A 20172-nucleotide genomic window follows, 5' to 3' on the forward strand; every position below is an offset into this window, starting at 1 on the left:
CAGCTCTCAGAAGAACAAGAACCTTCCCCTTCAAGGTCCAGCAACAGAATAATGACAACAGCCAATCAGATAACTCCACATCTCTCGGCCAATCAGGTTCTACCAGCATAACAACTGTTTACAATACGCTGCCAGCCATAGAATCAACTGACCAATCACAAAACAATAGTGTAGTTCAAGCCACTTATGTGCATAAATACAACCTGAGACTCCGGAAAACTTGACTTTGATCCAGTTTATCAATTCTCCTGAAGATGCCAACCACTAGTGTTGGGGAAACGTTGAGAACAAACTCAAACGGACGACGGTCTTCGAACCCGAAAAAACAATTTTTATCAAATGATGGCCGCGAAAACCTTATAAACTATTTACTGTACATATTGTCAGCCGTAATCAGAGCAGTTTTTCAAAAGTCGCAACTGAAATGGTAGCACATGGAGAAACGATTATTACGAGATTACGAAAGAGAACGGGTAGGGTGAGAGTGAAGAGAGAAATATATTTCGTACGTACTCTCTTATCAACTTATCTATTATACTGTTTTTCTTTCATTTGTATTTTTCCCCTCTTCCTTTTCTTCAACTTTTTTTTTCTTTCTTCTGCTTTTCCTTTATTCACTGGGTGTTTGGAGAGTTTTGTGGTACACAGCATCCTTCAAATGACTGCAGAGAAATAAGTAACCTGATCCAAATCTGGTGAATGTAGTAATCAATTCCTTCCCTCTCTGGTTGAAGAGGAGCTGCTTACATCATTGACTATAGAAATTTTTCTCAAGGAAATAGGAAACTTCAGCACTGAGCAACACCATCTGTCGGTAATATTTTTTACTAGCAACAGGACAGCATCCTTAACCACTTTGCGGTCAAGGACGTAATACTGCGTCCTAACACCGGTGGAGTAAATTCAAATAAGTTCTCTCTGTTTTCTTTCCTCTCTTCTCATTATTGTAACTCTATGAAATAAAGTTGTTCTTTTTAACCTCCATTAATTTCAATACTATTATTAGTGGGTTTTTTTTCTCCCCACGTGTGATGTATCCTTCTACTATATACGTATAAGAGCGAACGGGTAAGAGAAAGAGAACGGGTAGGGGGTGAGAGTGAAGAGAGAAATATACTTCGTGGTACTCTCTTATCAGCTTATCTATATATTGTACTGTTTTTCTTTAATTTGTTTTTCCCCTTCCTTTTCTTCAACTTTTTTTTTCCTTCTCCTGCTTTTCCTTTTTCTAACGTGCCGTTAGGTTAGGACAAGGTCATCATATTTATCGCCGATTTGTCAAATGGGGATCATCCGAATTTCTTGCCAATAGCTTTAATCGAAGGGGTTAAAATATTTTTATGGCTTTTGCCCTGAGTATGCAGCCAGAAGCACTAACTCTAAGTGTTTTCCTGACATTGCTTTTTTTTTTCCTAAAAAGCAATATCAGGACACATTGCATATATTTATCAGACCTTGCAAATCCTACATATAAACTTTTTCGAATATCAGTTTAAGCACAACATCCAGAAAACTCAGTTTCTCAGTATGTTTTCATTGTTTAAAAACTACTAATGTTGTTTCTATACGATAACCAACGATCATGTGCAAGACATGAAGTCAATGCCGAGCACATTCATTCATCATATACTTATCTTACTTTTTCGCAATAAGATGTCATTTACTTTGAGCAGAAGGGAGAGACGGAAGACTTTGATTGGTTGATCGATCATCTTATTTCGTGACTTGGCCACGCGCCACAATCAAATGATGAACGACTGATTCCTTCGATGTGATCCACGAATCTGACGCAACATCTCAAAAAGGGATCGGCCGCCAGGAAAATCGGGACATTAGAGGAAGACAAAAGGAAAAAGAAAAATAATACGTTTTCCTGATCATGTAATAGTTCAGCAGGATTGGAACATTTGTTCTACAGAGAAATATGAACGGGAAAATAATTCTAATATTTTTTTATATGTTGCAGGGGAACTTCTGAATATCCACGATGCCTACGCCCACCCTCTGTTTTACAGGAAAATGGACGAAACAACAGGTTTCAAAACAAGGTAAATGATCTTTGATGACGTCGATTCTACTTGTGACACCTGTCAATATTTATCATGCAATATTCATACCTATCCTGTTTTATGTACGTAATTATTGTTTTTAAGACCATACCATGAATACTTGGTGTTTACATCAGCTATTTGTAATCGATGTGCCGCAGCTCTTAACTCTCACAGGGGCATTGACGAGATATTTCGTCCTCTTGAAAGCCTTTTGACAAGCCCAAATATTTCGTTAAGTTTATTTCTCAATGAAACACTTTCCCACATACCCCAGGCCAGTCATTTAGGGGCTTTTAAAAATACACTAAAAATGGTATATATATAAACAAATATATATATATATACATACATTGAGTACATGTGCTTTGCCCCCCTTCCCCCTCCCCCCGGAAAAAGTTGAAACATCAACCTGACATACCCCTTAGTTTGCAACTGCTGAAAATCAGAAGAAAGCCTACCTTCTTCATTAAAAAATATATTGTTGCATTTCACACGGAGGGTTTGCTGATTTCACTATGCCGCAAGAAGGTTTTGGAGTGCCATAAGATTAGTTAGGGATGTGTCGAGTTATTTTGGTGATAAAGTTATACCAAAAGATTTCAAGATAATGATTTTCAAATGATGTTCCGCTGAACGCTAGAGGGTTTCCCATGAGCACCCATGAGATATTTGAAATTCTTATTTAGTTCCCAGTGTGGCGGAACTGGTACTACGGAGGAAGATAAGTGGGACAGTTCAGCACCTCCTAGAGATAGAAGGTCTCCGCACGGGTTGCCATAAACGTTTGCTGCATTTTGAAACACAGCATCCTATTTCGTTTTTTTTTTCTTATTTTAGCGTGTAATCTTCCTGATTGGCTCAGAAATACCGCATAGTTATTGGATGTGGGGCATAGAAATCGCCAATTCTGAGCCCGATCATTTCTTTTCCGCACAACGATGATACTGGCACGAGCAGAGAATTTTTTTTGGCTGAATATTCTGAGGAAAAATGGACTACTTACTGAAGTCACAAGCAGCGTGCGGAGGCCTTCTATCTCTAGGAGGCACTGGACAGTTGCCCCGTTCGTTAATCTTGAGGGTAGAAACAAAAACACCGTTATGAAATCATCGAATGTTATACGTATTAAGAGAGCAAAAAAATTGCGCATCCCTCCGACTCCAAGTTGCAGCTCTGCCCAAAGATGTGCCGTGAATATGAAAAGTTTAGGATCCCCCTTTTTTTTAGATTTTATGTTCTAATACAAGGTGCTCTTGACCTATGCTTCACGTCTCAAACTTGGGCTTCAGAGATAGGTCGTTCAATTCCACTAACAGCTAGTCTAGTCAGTCTTGTGTGAGATATGGGTCACGACCAAAACTTCATTCACAGGGGCTTCCAAGATGGGTTGCACAAATCCAATAATAGCCAGGGACTCTTGAGCTATGGGTCAAGACCCAAATTAGATTAGCAGGGTCTTCAGAGATGGGTCGTTCAAATCCACTAAAAGTCAGGGATACTCGAGCTGTGGGTCACGACCCATAGAACTGATTTTCAGAGGCGTCCTAAATGAGTCAAGCAAATCCACTAACAGTCAGTGCGGTTTTTACGCATGGGCCCACCCAGGCACCTAAAAAAAAAGAGAAGAACCTCACCAAAATGGGATCTCGTTCAAGTTTTCGACAATTTGTCGGGTAGGGATTCAGAAAAATCATCCCGTGGGTCCTACGATGGTCTTACGACGGCCCTGCTAGCAGTGCTGTTATAAACGCAATTATAGCGTCACTGATTTCACTAATTTTGCTAAACAAACAGTCCCACATGGGTCGCGAAGCTGCTCTTATTGTTGATTTCGGGTCGCGGCTGAATACGTTCAAGAATCGCTGCTCTAATGCATTGTATTGCTGATGTATTGAAAATTTTCAAACGAGAAATAACTGCTTGAATTTTTTTTTATCCTTTCAGGAATATCTTATGCTTTCCCATCAAAGACGACAAAGGTATGATATGATTTTCTCGTTATATAATTCGTGAATTATCACTCACTCTTATCGAAACCGGTGATTTTTCGAAAGCGTCGTCCACAAGTGGCCAATTCAGCCACTTGATGTTTATCATCGTCATTATGATGATGATGGGCAGTGGTTCTTAAGGTTCTTAACCAGGGGTCCATGGCCCACTTGGGAGTTACTAGAGAAGTTTTAAGGATTCCGAGAGCTTGGATGAGAAAACAATTGACTTATTACTTGCTCAATATCATTCAGTAAAGGGATCTCAGGCCAGAGGTGCCCTTACGGGTATGCGGCAGGTGCGGCTGCACCGGACCCCGCATTTACGATAACAATAATTTCTTTCATAAATTCTCATTTTTCATCAATTCTGGAAATCTGCATTTTTCATGTAGAAAGAAATAATTCTTATTAAGGAATTATTAGGAATAATTATTTCTTATAAGAATTATTTTTTTCAAAATGCTGAATTTCTAACGTATCTGAAATTTTTTTTTTATTTTTAAATAAATTCTGAAAATTTTCATCAATTCTGAGATTATTCTGAAAATTTTCATCAATTCTGAGATTATTCTGAAAATTTTCATCAATTCTGAGATTATTCTGAAAATTTTCATCAATTCTGAGATTATTCTGAAAATTTTCATCAATTCTGAGATTATTCTGAAAATTTTCATCAATTCTGAGATTATTCTGAAAATTTTCATCAATTCTGAGATTATTCTGAAAATTTTCATCAATTCTGAATTTTCATCAATTCTGAAGCTATTTCTTTCTTCCATTCTGAATTTTCTTCAATTCTAGAATTATTTCTTTCATTCTATTTTGAGATCCTGAAAAATTGCATCAAGTCTGAGATTCTGAAAATTTTCATCAATTCTGAAAATTTTCATCAATTCTGAAACTATTTCTCTCTTTCATTCTGAATTTTCATCAATTCTAGAATTATTACTATTTTTTATAATTTTCACCAATTCTGAAATTATTCTTTGCATTTATTTCGTATTTTCATGATTTCCATTTTCTGAATTTTCAGCGACCCTACTATTATTTTCGCACCGGGCCCCACGTCTGATAAGGGAAGCCCTATACCTGGCTTTCGTCTCATTTGCACAAAGCGTCTGTGAAACACAAAATGTTAGAACCCGCGCCTTATAATGAGCCATCATTTTATTTAAAAATCATTAAAAAAAGTGTGAGTAAAAAAAAAATCACTAAAGAAATCACTTCAAAAGTGTTTAATGAGGCAGGGGTCATTGATTCGCTAAAAAAAGAGACCATACATAAATATCCAAAAGCAAAACATGAATTTCTTCCAATTTCCCACATTTCATCAGCAGACCCAAAACACTGAAACATGTCCATTGCAAATCAATGCATTGCGTTATCTCGCATTACATTTGGAAGAAGGATGGCAGCACTCACTGCTAGGTTCACCAGCAAAATACAGCAAACCAGGGGGTGCACAACCTTTTCTTTTCGCGAGCCAGATATGCTGTAATTCTTCCGCTCGTGGAATGGAAGCTTGTATATATAGGATGACCCTTATGACCCCAGCTTACGGGACACTCCCGTAACTTTGTTCTTCATAAGTTTTTCGAAAATGTACCGTTTTCTTTTTTGGCTGCATTTGAGAACTTGCATTGGATTTCGGTTTTTTTTTTTTTTTTTTTTTTGCGATAATTGGTGATACCCAATTACCGTACCCCAATTTCCTGTACTTTTACGAAGGAAAATATGGTCAGCCTGAGGTTGTATCGTGTTACGAGTATTGATAATTTTCTATCGAAATACATTTCGCCCGCGCGTATATGGAACTTTTTTTCTCTTAACTTCCTGATGGGCCGCATTCGGCCTGTGGGATGGAGGTTGTGCACCCCTTTTAATAGACCGGATAATCCGTCCATGGCGCATGTCCAGTAAACTGGCGTTTTTTTCTTCGACCGTAGAAGACATAGACATACGTAACTGCACAGAAGTTTATATTATTTAAAAAAATGGCTTTTTCAATTAACTTCCAGTGGTGATGTCTATAATCCCACGTACCTTAATCTAATATGTGCCGGGTTGACAAGAGTCTACTGTACTCCGACGGAAATTCCGTCTTCGGGGATAAAGACGTAGTGTGCTGTTTTTTTTTTGTTTTTTTTTGGCGATAGGCTGGAGATTCAGATGGTCGGGGGGGGGGGGGAAGTAGATAAATCTCAGTTTTTTTAAATATTTTTTTACATCATCTGATAACAAGGACCAATAACATATCATCCTTTTATCACACTGTTTGGATCTCAATCCACGGGTAATTAATGCAGAATACAGAATACAGAAAATTAATGCACTTATATATATATGCACATTGTATTTCTTCTTTATTTTCAACCCCAAGGAGTCATTGGAGTAGCGGAACTTTGCAATAAAATCAACGAAAGGTGTTTCTCGTACTTCGATGAAGAAATCGCCAAGGCTTTCTCCATATATTGCGGGATCAGTATCATGCACGTAAGTTTTAATACAGCCTTTTCTTCTTCTCTTAATGAAAACTCATAATCTCATTCAGCGACATTAAAAGCAATTAATTTAGACAGAATTGTGGTTTTTGTACGAGAATTCTGCAGCTGCAGGAATTGCTCTAAACACGCCAACTTATTTTTTGTTTATGCTCTACATGGCAATTAGGAGGTTTTTCATAGGTTTCAGAAAAACTCTAATTTTTATTTAGAAATAGATTTATAGATTTTTATGGGTTTTTCTTTTTGCCAATTGGAACATTTGGAAGGAAAAATCAGTTGTCTTTTTCAATCAGTTGTCATTATCATGCTATAACCGCAATGTGCATTTTGTGTTCTTCATTGTATCAGTAATGTACTACTTAGGTATTTTTGTTGCAATAAGTAGTTCATTATACTATTCTGTGTACCATCCGTCCCATCGCATTGCGCAAATCTAGTATCTTCAGTATCATCTCAATGTCTGTAGTATCATATAACCATAGATATATTCTCTGTATTTTCGGTATCAAGTTTCGTCACGTGTATATGTCACGCTTTCATATGCTTCCTGTAATTCTGCCGCAGTTCTTAATTCACTGCACTGGTATAGCGTTTCGCCCTGCATCATGAAACATGTTACATTTTGCGCTTCTATATCTCTATATCTATCTTCTGTATCTGCATATTACATGCATTGGTGCTTTTCTATATACCATTCATTTTTCCGACGTCGTATTTTGTATCCCCCTGCACTTGCATAGCATTTTTTCTGCATTTGTGTTTCTTTTATAATTCTTGCACATACAGAGTATTTTTATATATATATATATATAATACCCTTTGACTCAGGCGCTCTTGACTCTGACGCCGCTACCCTAAATGAGCAACTAGATCAGATCGCGACTCATGCAACTGTTTATGTTTCATAATTAGTGAAACCAGTCGCATAATATGTGCGAAGAATGCGTTTCAGAATCCATAAGAACACTTTAGGCCTGCTTTTTGACAGGTGCAGGCCCCACTGCACTGTTTCTTGCAGCGACACGATGCAAATTTCAGTAAGGATTGAGGTGCAAGATCCTTAATGGCTTGAAATGGTGCGAGCCCTTGATCTGTGCGCATCCAACCCCAGTCTGTAGGTTGTCTTTCGAACCTCAACCATTTCTGGACTGTGTGGTATGTTCGGAAGGAATGGTATATAGCAGCGTCTTGTATCGGTGGAGCACGACTTAATTGCAAGACTTAATTTGCAGGTCTTTGCAGTAGCCTTGATGAAATGCAGGTAACGGAGGTGACCTAAATTTTGTGCCGTTCATGTCACCCCCATACAAAGTGACGAGATACTTCTCTCCTGCGTTTGCTATTTCCTCTGCAGAGTAGTTTTGTTGTAAAAACACAGAAACTAATTCTTTTTCAGCTGGGGATTTTTTTAGTAAAAATCTGTGATTTTCCCATCCCGTTAAATCCCCTTGGGGGCGACGGAATGTTCCAGGGGGGGGGCGGTAGAACCTACGTACAAAACATCATACGCCCGACCCATCCATTAGGATATACGGTCACTGTAGATCAGACGGTAGCACCTACGGGTACCACATAAGATCCTATTAATCCTGGGTTAGATTGCGTTGGAGGGCGATGGGAGAAAAAAATTTCTGAAGAAAGAGCAATGGGACAAATAAGGTTGGGAAACTATGGTATAAATGAAGAGATGTTGAGGTCTGGTTTAGTACTGTGATACTATATACGACAGTGAGTGTGTAAATACAGGGTGGGCAAAAAGTTCGTAGAAACTTTAAAAATTCATAAAAACCAGAAAAATAACCGAAATAAAAAACGATTTGAAGGGTTAGCATCGCTAGGTCACGGGAATTTTTTTGAGTGGAAAATAATAACTCAAAAACAGCCGATAGGTGTCACTGGCTTACACAAGTCAAAGAAAAGATACGCAAATAACGAACAGAATGCCTCCAAATCGGTTATTACAGCAGTATGTGTTCCTCATGACCACCACCACCACCACCATCACAGGGCAGGCGAGTCACAAATCCAGCAACGGCAGAGTGCGACAGGTGCGAATTTATGCATGACTCCTCTCGGCGAATCCCATCTTTCCGACAGATTGGATGAACCGGATCGATACACTTTTCTTTGAATTGCGTACGTCAGAGCCACCTATCGGCTGTTTTTGAGAGGTTTTTTCCATAACAAAAAAATTCCCGTGACCTAGCGATGCCAACCCTGCAAACCGTTTTCTATTTCGGTTGTTTTTCCGGTTTTTATGCACTTTAAAAGTTTCTACGCGGCCTTTTGCCCACCCTGCATGTAGGCAAAGCTGCTACACTTGCTTACGTGAAGGGGGTGTGTAGAACATCCCTTTGTCCGGTAGGGCGTTGATATTGAGACAGCCCTACATAGAACGCCTGTAAGAGAGGAAACTCACTGAGAAATTACACCCAGGGATCCAGGAGATCGACTTATAAAGTTTTTGTCCACTTTCAATACCGCCAGAAAATCAGTTCAATAAAGGAAAATCTCGCTAGGAGCGGGGGGGGGGGGGAAATACAACCCATGGCCCGCGGGCTATATGTAGTCCTCGGAGTTATCTGATTTGGTCCGTGACCTAAAACCTAATTTTGTAGAAATGAAGTAAGCGGCATATTTTCAGATTACTTAAGGAACCTGCGATACATTGCCAGATCACTTGAGTGACTCATGGCACAGTTTCAAATGGTGATCTGCAAATGTGTCGGGGGTCACTTGAGTAATATGGAACTGCACGGGGGGGTCACTCAAGGAATCTGTATATGCGTCGCTGGTCACTTAAGTGACCCCCTCCCTAACGGTGCACTTCCAGATTGCTTCTCCGGCTGACTTGGATCAGCGCACCAAGTGGTCCACGGTATATTTACAGATCACTTGGCTGACCCGTAGTACAATTACAGAGCACTCAAGTGGCCAGCGGAAAATTTTTAAATCTTCCAAGTGATCTGCGGTTGTGTTCCAGATTGCTTAAGTGGCCCGCGACACGTTATCAAAACCCAATGAAGGGGCTCCGCACTCTCCCAAATGTTGAGCATCTTTAGCAGAGGGGGCCATGAGAAGACAATGTGGTCTAAAGGGGGCCAAGGCGGAAAAGGGTTAGCAAACACTGGTATAGAGAAATTTTGTTTCGTCGGCCGGAAAATACACAGTGAAACCTATCTACAACGATACTTGATATAACGATATATTTTCTTGCTCCATAGATTACCATTATATTAAGGATTCACTGTACTTAGGAATAAATATTTCTGGTTGTTTAGCTGATTAGAAACATATTTCTAGCCGACAAAGCATCATTTTGCAGCACTATCGCCACTTGGGGGGGGGGGGGTGGAATCGCAGTAGTTGCGGGAGGCAGCAATGTCTTCCCTCAGTGCATCCACTAACATTGAATGCTATATGGAAAGGAAAGTTGCGTCTCTCTGGTGTATAGGTTAGAGCACACATGCCCGGTATGCAAGAGGACCCAGGTTCGATTCCCGGTAGGTGGCAACTGGTTTTTCTTCCGAATCGGCAAAAACAACAAAAATGTATTCTGAAGTATATTTCCATCATAAATGATGTGATCATCATTTGTCAGAACAACTAATTGTTTCGATTTCGAAAGAGTGATTTCATATGAAAAATTAATGAAATTTTCATGAGTTTTTTTTTAACTTTGACTCTTCTCGTGGTCATTTTTCACGCCTGGTGTGAATAACCATATTGTAATCCATGGTTATTAGAATTAGATTAGAATTGAGAAATTGCGTGTGTGGTTCAGTACTTCAATAAGTTACATGATGTATTTACATTTTTCTTACATTCTACATACATTTGTCTTCCCCTTTTTATAGTCTTTGATGTGGAAGAAAGTCAGGGACGCTCAGCATCGCAGTCGTCTGTCCAATGAGCTGATGATGTACCATATGCAGGTAAATGCCTGAATATTCTGATGAGCGCTCGGTTTTGAAACAAGAGAGAATTTACCCATTATAACGTCTATGGTACAGGGTGGTAATAAATAAACTGACACTACTCAGATATATGTAGTGCCTATTACGATCGGGGTATTTTGATGAAACTTGGTATACGTATACAGGATACGATGTGGACTATGGGGAAAAGAAAGATCCAATATATAAAAGAAATAGTTACATTTTTTACCACCAGGTGAAAAGTGGCACCATGGGAAAAAGATAACTGCAATGAAAGAGCTCCACTTTTTCACCTGGTGATAAAAAATTTAACTTTTTTTTTAAATTAAATTTTTCTTTTCCCCATGGTCCATATATAATATATACCAAGTTTCATCAAAATACCTCCATCAGAATGGGCGCTACATATGTCTGAGTGTAGTGTCAGTTTATTCATTACCACCCTGTATATGCCGTATGATACATAATTGGGTTAACATTAAAAAAATAATCCAAACCACATGGAATAATTAGCTTATGGTAACGGAGTAAATAAATACAGTCGACGCTCGTTATAACGACCCCAAGTTATACCGACCTTCCCATTATAACGATAGATAGGTATAAGTCCCAAATATTTTCAACGGATATCCGATATAACGTCCATTTTGGGCGGAACAATGGAGGTCGTTATAACTAGCGGTGGCTGTACAAGCATAAAATTATGTAATGTACTATTTAAAACCTAGATGCAGTCGACGCTCGTTATAACGAGCATGCATTATATATATATATTATGTGACCTTTCCTTCATAACAATCCAATATTTTTTTTATATTTATCCCATGCTATTTTTCATTCGATATAACGATCTACAAAGATCATTCAATTCAACGTCCGAACTCAGTTCTGCCCCTACCTCTTTGATGCGAAGAAATTAGCGTTAGAAATTATGCGTAGAAAAGCCATTAATTCGTGTTTTTCGGTTGCCAAAATTGTGTTTGATCTTCTTGACACTTGACATTAGAGAGAATTTTTGAAAGAGATGATATACAAAACCTTGAGGCGACCGGAAAGTTGAGTGGACTCGTCGTTCATATTTGAGCAAATACCGGGTTTGCCGCTCCAAGCATCGAGCTTATATAACTGGAGAGAGTATGTCGCCAGCTGTCTCCCCTTGACAGTGCTGAGAACTGTGTCCCCCCAACATCTTTCGTCGGAAAATCACATGACTCGATGAAAACAAGCACAATCCCCGCCCCCCCCCCTCGTTATTTTCTTATGGCATCCACAAGAATTTAAAACAGTAAATGAAAGAAATAATCTCAGCATCGATGAGAAAATTTCAGCATTAATGAAAGAGATAATAATAAAATTAATGAAAGAAATAATAAAATTAATGAAAGAAATAATAAAATTAATGAAAGATAATTCCACAGAATGAAGGAAAGAGATAATTCCAAAATGAATGAAAGAAAAATTCTGGAATTAATTAAAGAGATAATTCCAGAATTAAGGAAAGAGATAATTACAGAATTAATGAAGAAAAATCCAGAATTAATAAAGAAAAATCCAGAATTAATAAAGAAAAATCCAGAATTAATAAAGAAAAATCCAGAATTAATGAAGTAAAATTACAGAATTAATGATGGAAAATTCAAGAATTGATGAAGGAAAATCCAGAATTAATGAAGGAAAATCCAGAATTAATGAAGTAAAATTTCATAATTAATGAAGTAAAATTCCAGAATTAATGAAGGAATATTCAAGAATTGATGAAAGAAATTATTCCAGTATTAATGAAATAAATGATTTAATCTTTTTTCACCTTTATATAGAGATGAGTTCTCTATCCTTTTCTTTAATCTTTCAAACCCAATATTTAGAGACCGAACTGTACATTTCTATGGGCAAACGAACTTTGTTTTCACCGAGTCACGTGATTTCCTCGCATTTTATTTATGTCGCTGCCGTCGCGGCGGCTGGATGTTAATAGCTCGATGGCTCCAAGTGATGTCTCAGAAAACGTTTAAAAAAGAAATTAGAACATAGGAAACAGAGCGATTGTGACTGTATCGATAATACTGACATCACACTTTTACACTTAAAGATGGTGGACGAGTCAGCCCAGTATTTCAAAGGAGCAGTACAAAACACTTCATTTGTATATATGTATTTTTTTTAAAACTTAATTTTATTTTACACGTTATTTTGCGTTCATTATTCCGTAAAATATGGATCTTTCAAGTATTAGTTGGCTTTTGTATACGCAATGCATTCAAATGAGCCTTATATTGAAAGCAGTATCCCTCAACTTCGTCGCCGATCAAATAAAACATAGTATATGACGGTTATTGAAATCACGGATAATGTTACCATTTGGGTATTGTTATCACCGTTCAAAGAACGGAACGGACCAATATCATAAAATGGTGAAAAATTCGTTTATAGTTATCGGGAATTCGGATAACGTTATCTTTTCTCATCGAATTTTTCTTCTTTTTTCATGAGTGTTCTGAAGCTGCATAACCAAACTTATTTCTTTTCCCTGTAAGTAATCGTTATCATGATGCAAGACTATTTAGGAGGCCAGAAGAGAGGTGTTGTCTCCTCCTTCCCTTGTTGACAAGCATTTCAGTACTCCGTAATCGGTCCGTGGTATTCGCTGTGATCCATGTACGTGTGGAGCTGCTTATGCAATGGCCTTCCTATAGTGAAGGCAAATGTATGAAGAAACAAAAAAAAAACATTTCTTTCCGTTTGATCAGTTTCTTTCAGTTGACCATGTTCAAACTTCTTTTTCCGAGAGGTTCTCTCATGGGATCTATAAAACGAAGTTTCATTATGACGCCTCACAATTGCTGAACTAAAACAAAACGCAGGATTTCAGGTTAGAGGGAAAAGAAGTCACGTTTTACAATTAAAAAAATGGCACGATTGAACATTTTTCAATCAAACATGCGGGAAAGAAAAACAGAATTGCCCCGTTTTAACAATACCGTCTGCCACTCATCTCACTTGACCAAGCGGGATGTATGGACACCGTACTTGCGAACGGGATTTTTTTTTTTTTTTCTCGTGTTATCATTCGATTATCAGAAACTCTTAGTCTCGATGTGATCACATCAAGTGGCATGCACTGTATTATGTCTTTTCGATGTATTTAATGAGTATACAGGGTGTCCTGTAAGTGCTAATACGGCCTTTATCTCATCATGTCGTAGAGGTACGATTCCAGTTTCAGAAATGTCAACAAGCATTCAAAAATTACCCTGTATCAGTTTTGAGAGTGAAAATACAGTGTGTAACAAAATAAAAAAAAATCTAAATTTTTGTACTCTAACTTTTAATTAGAAAGTTGTTGTCCTATTTCTCCTGAGGCCAATTCCAAGTTTCCAAGTACAATATTCGCTGAGATATTCGAATTCGAAAATCGGGGAAAAATTGAGAAAGGACAACATAAATGAAGGAAAGAAGCGTTGTGTGTCCGTTAGTTTTTGATGTTCTTTCATAACTTTTATCCGATTATTAAATTCCAATATCTTAGCGAGTATTTCACTTGGAGACATGGAATTTTTTTCTGTTTGCCTCAGGAGATACAGGGAATCAACTTTTTAATTGGAAGTTGGAAGACAGGGAGCATATAGAAATTTAGATTTTTTTTGCTTTGCGACACACTGTATTTTCACTCAAAACTGGTACAGGGTAATTTTTGAACGGCTTTTGAGCAATTTTTTTTATATTGTAATACTATACTTCTACCATAGGACGGTTGAAGAGATAAAGGCCGCATTAGCACTTACGTGACACACTGTATAACTGTGTGTGGTAATTATAATTGAAATTTGTCAAACGTATGAAATTTTCTATTACTCTTTTTTATTAGGTTCCGCAAGAAGACGTAACAAAACTAGCAGAGACCGAGCTGCCAACTCCCGTGACGTTTGGAGAGAATTTCGCGAAATTCACTTTCGCTCCTCGGTCCATTCCGGATTCGCTGACTCCATTGGTATTGATATTTATTTTTAGCAGCAATAAAACTCGTTATTAAAAATCCCCCCCCCCGTCCAGTGACGTCAATCCGGGAGGCGGTTTCCATCAATTTTCTTAGAAATCTCGTTTTAATACCGAGAAAGCAAAAAAAAAATACTTTGAATGTGTTGATGGTATATTTATAGCTCGCCTTTCTCATATATATATTTTCCCATTATGACATTTCAGTTGACTATGTATTTTATTAACCGGCTCTCACAATCTTTTTCATATACAATGCCTACCAATAATTATCCCGACACCTACGTGTATCAGAAGTGGGTGGTTCTGATTATGGGTAAATTCTGCTGGTTGTTGTTGTTGTGTGTGTGTGTGTGTGTGTGTGTGTGTGTGTGTGTGTGTGTGTGTGTGTGGTGTTGCAATCAGGGTCTCTACGTGGAAAAAGTAAATCGATATTTTTTAGATTGTCTTCCAAACTTGTCTTTCTAAATGTTCCTTTCCTCATCAGAATTTCGTTATCCTCATATATCCTTTCTGGTGACGCAAAATGGGCCAATATCTTTCCTTGGGGTTTGGACTATTGCTACTCAACGTGTGATACCATCAAACCGAAAGATACCCAGGCCACATCGCCATATGGCAATATCGGCTCATTGTCCACACGGACTGGATACCTCTGGCAATTTATTCATAAAAAAACATACATTACAAAATATACATTACAATCATAACAACTATAAAATCATAATCTAAGTGTAAAATCATAATCTAAGTATGAAATCTATTGCGAGATCACAAATCTACGTATACAATCGGAAATCAAGCATATAATCCTATATATTCCATATTAAATCTTAATTCGAATATAAAGCCCTAAATCACATATTGAAATCAATAATAAAAATCAGATAAAATTCATAATCGATTTCATCCTCAATTTAAATCGTTCGATTTCCATGACATTATACTGGTCTTGTGCTATCAGTCATTCTTCTTTGTAGTTGATCAGTTTCTTTTTTCTTTGTGAGCGGCGAGGTGGGGCAGTTTGTACTTGCGCTATGGGCTGATAAGGCGTCCGTGGGATCACTTTGTCTTCATTGTCTTCTATCCATCTAATTATTTTCTTGACTTTATTTATTCTACTTTTGTTTTCAAAAATCTCTCTGATCCAGAGTGGCATTTTTAGCAGCGGGCACAGCTATGTGCTTTAGATGTGCAGTTAATGTACATGTTGTCAAGTAATGGATGGGAGTGCCGATTTCACCACAAAGGCAATGATCTGTTCCTCGTTTTTTGAAGCGGTGAAGGTAATTTGGAAAACAAGGTGTGATACCACTCACTTGCAAAAACAGTTTTTTTTAAGAAATGTTTTTCAAAGTGGGTGATATATTACACCTTGGACACTTAGACCGAGAGACACCCAGGCTCTATCACACAATGTGATTTAAGTACGTTGTCCCATGGGAACTCGGGTGCCTCCGTAGATTTATTAAATGTTAAAAGTGCATCGCTGGCGCACTGGAGCAAATACAAGTTTTTATACGTGCGCAGGTGCAATCATGCACATCGCCAGTGAGTTCCACCTAATATAATCAAATCAAAATAAAATGTGTTAAATAAAACCACACAATTACATATATAAAATCAGTAATAAATCAATGAAAATCAGTAATAAATCAATGAAAATCAGCAGTAAATTCATAAAATTCAGCAGTAAATCAACAGTAACTCAGTAAACAAATTCAGAGTTTATTATCGCAACATGCACATTTCTTGATAATATACTAATATCAACACTTGGACCAGTGTTTCCCAAAGAGAGAAATGTAAAGAACCGGGGGGAGCTACAGGAGCTACAGATGCAATATAATAAGACAGGAGTGCACAACCTCCGGTCAGTCAAGGGGTTCCATCCGGCCCGCGAAAGGTATTCTGGTAGAAAAGTACCAATACACACACAACTCAATATCTACCAAGACTGGCCATATTCCTTTCATAAAAATGCGGGATATCGCCAAAAAACTTTTCAATGGCATGTAGTTTCCATTTACTGCCGAAAGAAAGTCAAATGCGAATTAAGTTTCCGTTTAAAGCCGATAAATTTGTTAAATGCAAGTAAATTGTTAGTTACAGACAATAAAGTTGGTGCTGAAAAATCGCCTTTCGCGGAAAATGGTAGGTACTTCAAATCAAAATGTAATTGCAAAAAAAACCATATGTGTGACACATATATGCGACGAACTTGTTTATAAGACTATTATTAATAATGATAATGATGAATCATAATTATAATCATATGATTTATAAGTCATAAAAATTACCTTAATTCTTGATTTCAAAAATTCAACGGAGCCTTGTTGAAAATACGAGGGTGGAAGGGACGTTCAATAACAAAAAGTTGGAACGGCCAACACATATCACTACACATCACTCGCTTCACTTCTGAGATATAGATGGCAGCACTGAAAAATCATACACAACACTAGATACTCACTCAGACTGTTAGGTACACACACTTACAATTCCGGCACAACTCGCTAGGTAGTAAATTGCCTATGGCGATAGACCTGAGTTGTGCTCGGTAAAAAAAAAAAAAAAAAAAAAAAAGCTGTCATACAATGGCACGAACACTTGGGCATGAAACTATTATTTTGACTCTCTTATCCTGATCTCAACCTGACCTAATCCTGATCTCAACCCGACAGAGCAGTTCTGGGACGAATACAGAGGATCCTAGTCTTCGAATCGATTTATTAGAGCTGCGTTTCTGTGGCACGGTGCATCGTGATCCAGCTGAAGACAGTCGTCGGTGTCACACAGAGCAATGGTGTGATTATCGATTGTAGTGGTCTGATGCCTTACCAACAGAAAACGTTCGAAATCAAAATGCCCACTGCTGGCAGACTACTACTACTAAAACGTAAATGCGATTAGGAAGAGTTATGCATGTTTCGTGTTCGAAAAGTGCTGCCATCTGCCTTCCATACTGAAAGTGAAAGGGGCAGAAGACTGAATTTTCGTGTTTGAAAAGGTCTGCCTGCTCTCTCACTCTCTGGAGAGATTTTTTTCAAAAGAATAGGTTGACTACTAGCAAACTGCGGGTAAGCGTCGGGACAACTATCGGAAGACTGTGTATATATATATATATGCTACTGCCAAGGCCCGAAATCGGCCAGTTCAAGAAGTGGCTGGAGATCCCTGTTCAAAGTCCAATAACAAAAGACATGACTCGAAGTCATCGCCAAGTTGGCTTATTTTTCCTTGATAATTATGTCCACGGTAGCTATGGCAACCCATCAAATCGTAGTCACGATGAGGTAATCTTTTTTTTTTTTTTCAAAATGTGTCTGAAAGAACTGCAAATTTCTCTTTTTTTTATCTCTCCCCACGTGGAGCTAATTCAATACAGCTACTACGATGTAGTAGCTGTATTGAATTAGCTCCATGTTATATGTTATATACACACAGTTATATATTGTGATGTGTGATACACGGCTCTATTTTACATAGCCGTGTATCACACGTTGCGATGAATGAAAAATGGAAATGGTGCCTACTGGACCGTCTAACATCAGCACATTGAATTTTGGCCAGGCACCTGCGGCCACTTCGCGAAAGGACCGGCCAAAACCTGAATCATTTTTGAAAATCGGACTTCGGTCAAACCCCTCAACCATTTCGCGAATTGGTTAGGTCGCACTTCAGGCTTTGGCAGTAACATATATATATGGTATATATTTTTAATATATCTTCATTTCTAATAAAATAAAACGTTCATTTTTTTTTTCTTTCAGGCTGTGATGAGTATGTTTGAAGACATGGGTCTAATTCAAAGATGGCGGATACCATCAAATACTCTAGCGAAGTAAGAACTACGGAAGAGTAGATGACTTTGCCTAATAATACTCAAAAAATCGTCAACGAATAAGGCAAATACCAAGAAATACTAAAAAAAAAGATTCAAAAATCCATAGATTCAAATTTTAGGAAGCGAGAGTTTTTCACAAAATGAAATCCACGGCCGATTTTGACTTCTAGCAAACGACAGTGCCGTTGTGGTTGAGTGGTCATAGTGACGGACTCGCGAGAGGTCCCGGGTTCAAACCCCACCGTCGCCACAGTAGTGGTCTGCTGAAGTTGGTTTTCTGTGGTTCCCAACTTCAAGGCGTGAATGTGAGCCGATCTCCCCTTTAAAAAAGTCTCGCCACAGAAAGCAACAGACCTACAAACAGTACAAATGTAATTCAATCATAACACTTCAGTTCTGAAATATAGTTGGCAGCACTGAAAAATCAAACACAACACTACATACGCTCTCAGACTGTTAGGTATACACACACACAGTTACACTTCCGGCTCAACTCCCTAGGTATGGTGATACACCTGAGTTGTGCTAGGTTTGAAAGAAAGTAAACGGCAGTAAATCAACACCACCGATCGAATCGCCATGGCTTAAATTCATTACGAGCGGGAATTTAAAGAAAATTCGAATAGACCAATCGGATAGCTCCATTTCACAAGCAGCCAATCAGGTTGTTGCGAAAGAATTACACGCAGGAGCTTCGCTTCATTCTCGCCACGACGTTTGACTTGAACAGACGTATTGTTCTTTCGTTCAGCTGAGCAACCGAGATTGAAGATTTGGTACTCAATCCAAGTGGGAAACTCGTTCAGCGTGATACTCTTATCCTCCGAGGACGCCACCCATAGTGTGCCGAAATGCATTAAGAATTTTTTAGTATTTCCTGGTATTTGCTTTATCCGTTGGCGATTTTTGAGAAGTAATAACTATAATCTATGTTATCTTTTATCCACCATATATTTAATATTGCGTCTTTTTTGGCAATATTGATGCTGAATATTTATTGTTATTATTATTAATTAATGTTTTTTTTTTTTTGGTCATAGGTTTGTACTGATGGTGAGGAAAGGTTACCGGGATCCACCGTATCACAACTGGACGCACGCACTCGCAGTCGCGCATTTCTGTTATCTCCTCTACAAAAACGTTAACCTTCGTGGGAAGTACCTGACGTATGTTGATCTATATCATAATTTAGAGGCACTTTTGCATTAGCGTAATATTTTTGACATAAATGTGTCTTTTGATCATCTGGCTATACCGAGTGAATATTCAAGAAAGTTTTGCAGCGAAATGCGTTAACCCATTCAAGACCACGGACGAAATATTTCGTCCAAATGCAAGTGGAATAAATTCAATCTACACGCAGTTTTCTATGTCTTCTTTCCTCTCTCCTCATCATCGTGAAACTTTATTGTAACCCTAAGAACAGAAGTTGTTTTATTTCTTCTAGTTTTTCCTATACTCCTGTTAATTACTTTTTCCCCCACATTTTATCCCCCTATTTTACACATGTGAGAGCAAAACAGCACACGTATAGAGTGAGAATGAAAAGAAAAATATACTGTACAGTCTTCCCTCCGTATTCGCGAGGGATTACTTTCCAGGGGTGACCGCGAATACGGAAAGTTCACGAATGACCCCAAACCCTAAAATTTTGTTCTTCAGGCATATCATTTTGAAAATATCGGCTTTGTGTAGAAGAAGTAGAAAGGGAGATACTCAGGGATTCTACACGATGATATCTGGAAAGAGCAACATGCGCTGTCTGTTAGTCGTTTCTTCTAAGTTCCAGTTAATTTGTTATAGCTCCTGAGTGGCGTGGTGGTAAGATGTTCGTCTACCCCGTGAATG

The 20172-nt window shown here is 38.1% G+C and overlaps 1 protein-coding gene across 3 annotated transcripts in view; it reads left to right on the plus strand.

Moving 5' to 3' along the window:
- Positions 1 to 20172, plus strand: part of LOC149071120 (cGMP-dependent 3',5'-cyclic phosphodiesterase-like) — a 95021-nt gene that overhangs the window by 48795 nt on the left and 26054 nt on the right. For all 3 annotated transcript variants that reach the window (XM_089248152.1, XM_089248154.1, XM_089248153.1), the window contains 7 exons: positions 1967 to 2048; positions 3996 to 4030; positions 6423 to 6535; positions 10404 to 10481; positions 14350 to 14472; positions 18251 to 18321; positions 19365 to 19490. In XM_089248152.1, the coding sequence (XP_089104278.1) occupies positions 1967 to 2048; positions 3996 to 4030; positions 6423 to 6535; positions 10404 to 10481; positions 14350 to 14472; positions 18251 to 18321; positions 19365 to 19490 (628 nt within the window). The remainder of the gene's footprint in view (positions 1 to 1966; positions 2049 to 3995; positions 4031 to 6422; positions 6536 to 10403; positions 10482 to 14349; positions 14473 to 18250; positions 18322 to 19364; positions 19491 to 20172) is intronic.

The sequence above is a fragment of the Pholcus phalangioides genome, unplaced genomic scaffold (assembly GCF_987345545.1).
Source record: "Pholcus phalangioides strain wild (caught in Gottingen) unplaced genomic scaffold, Ppha-v1.0 ptg000019l_1, whole genome shotgun sequence".
NCBI lineage: Eukaryota > Metazoa > Arthropoda > Arachnida > Araneae > Pholcidae > Pholcus > Pholcus phalangioides.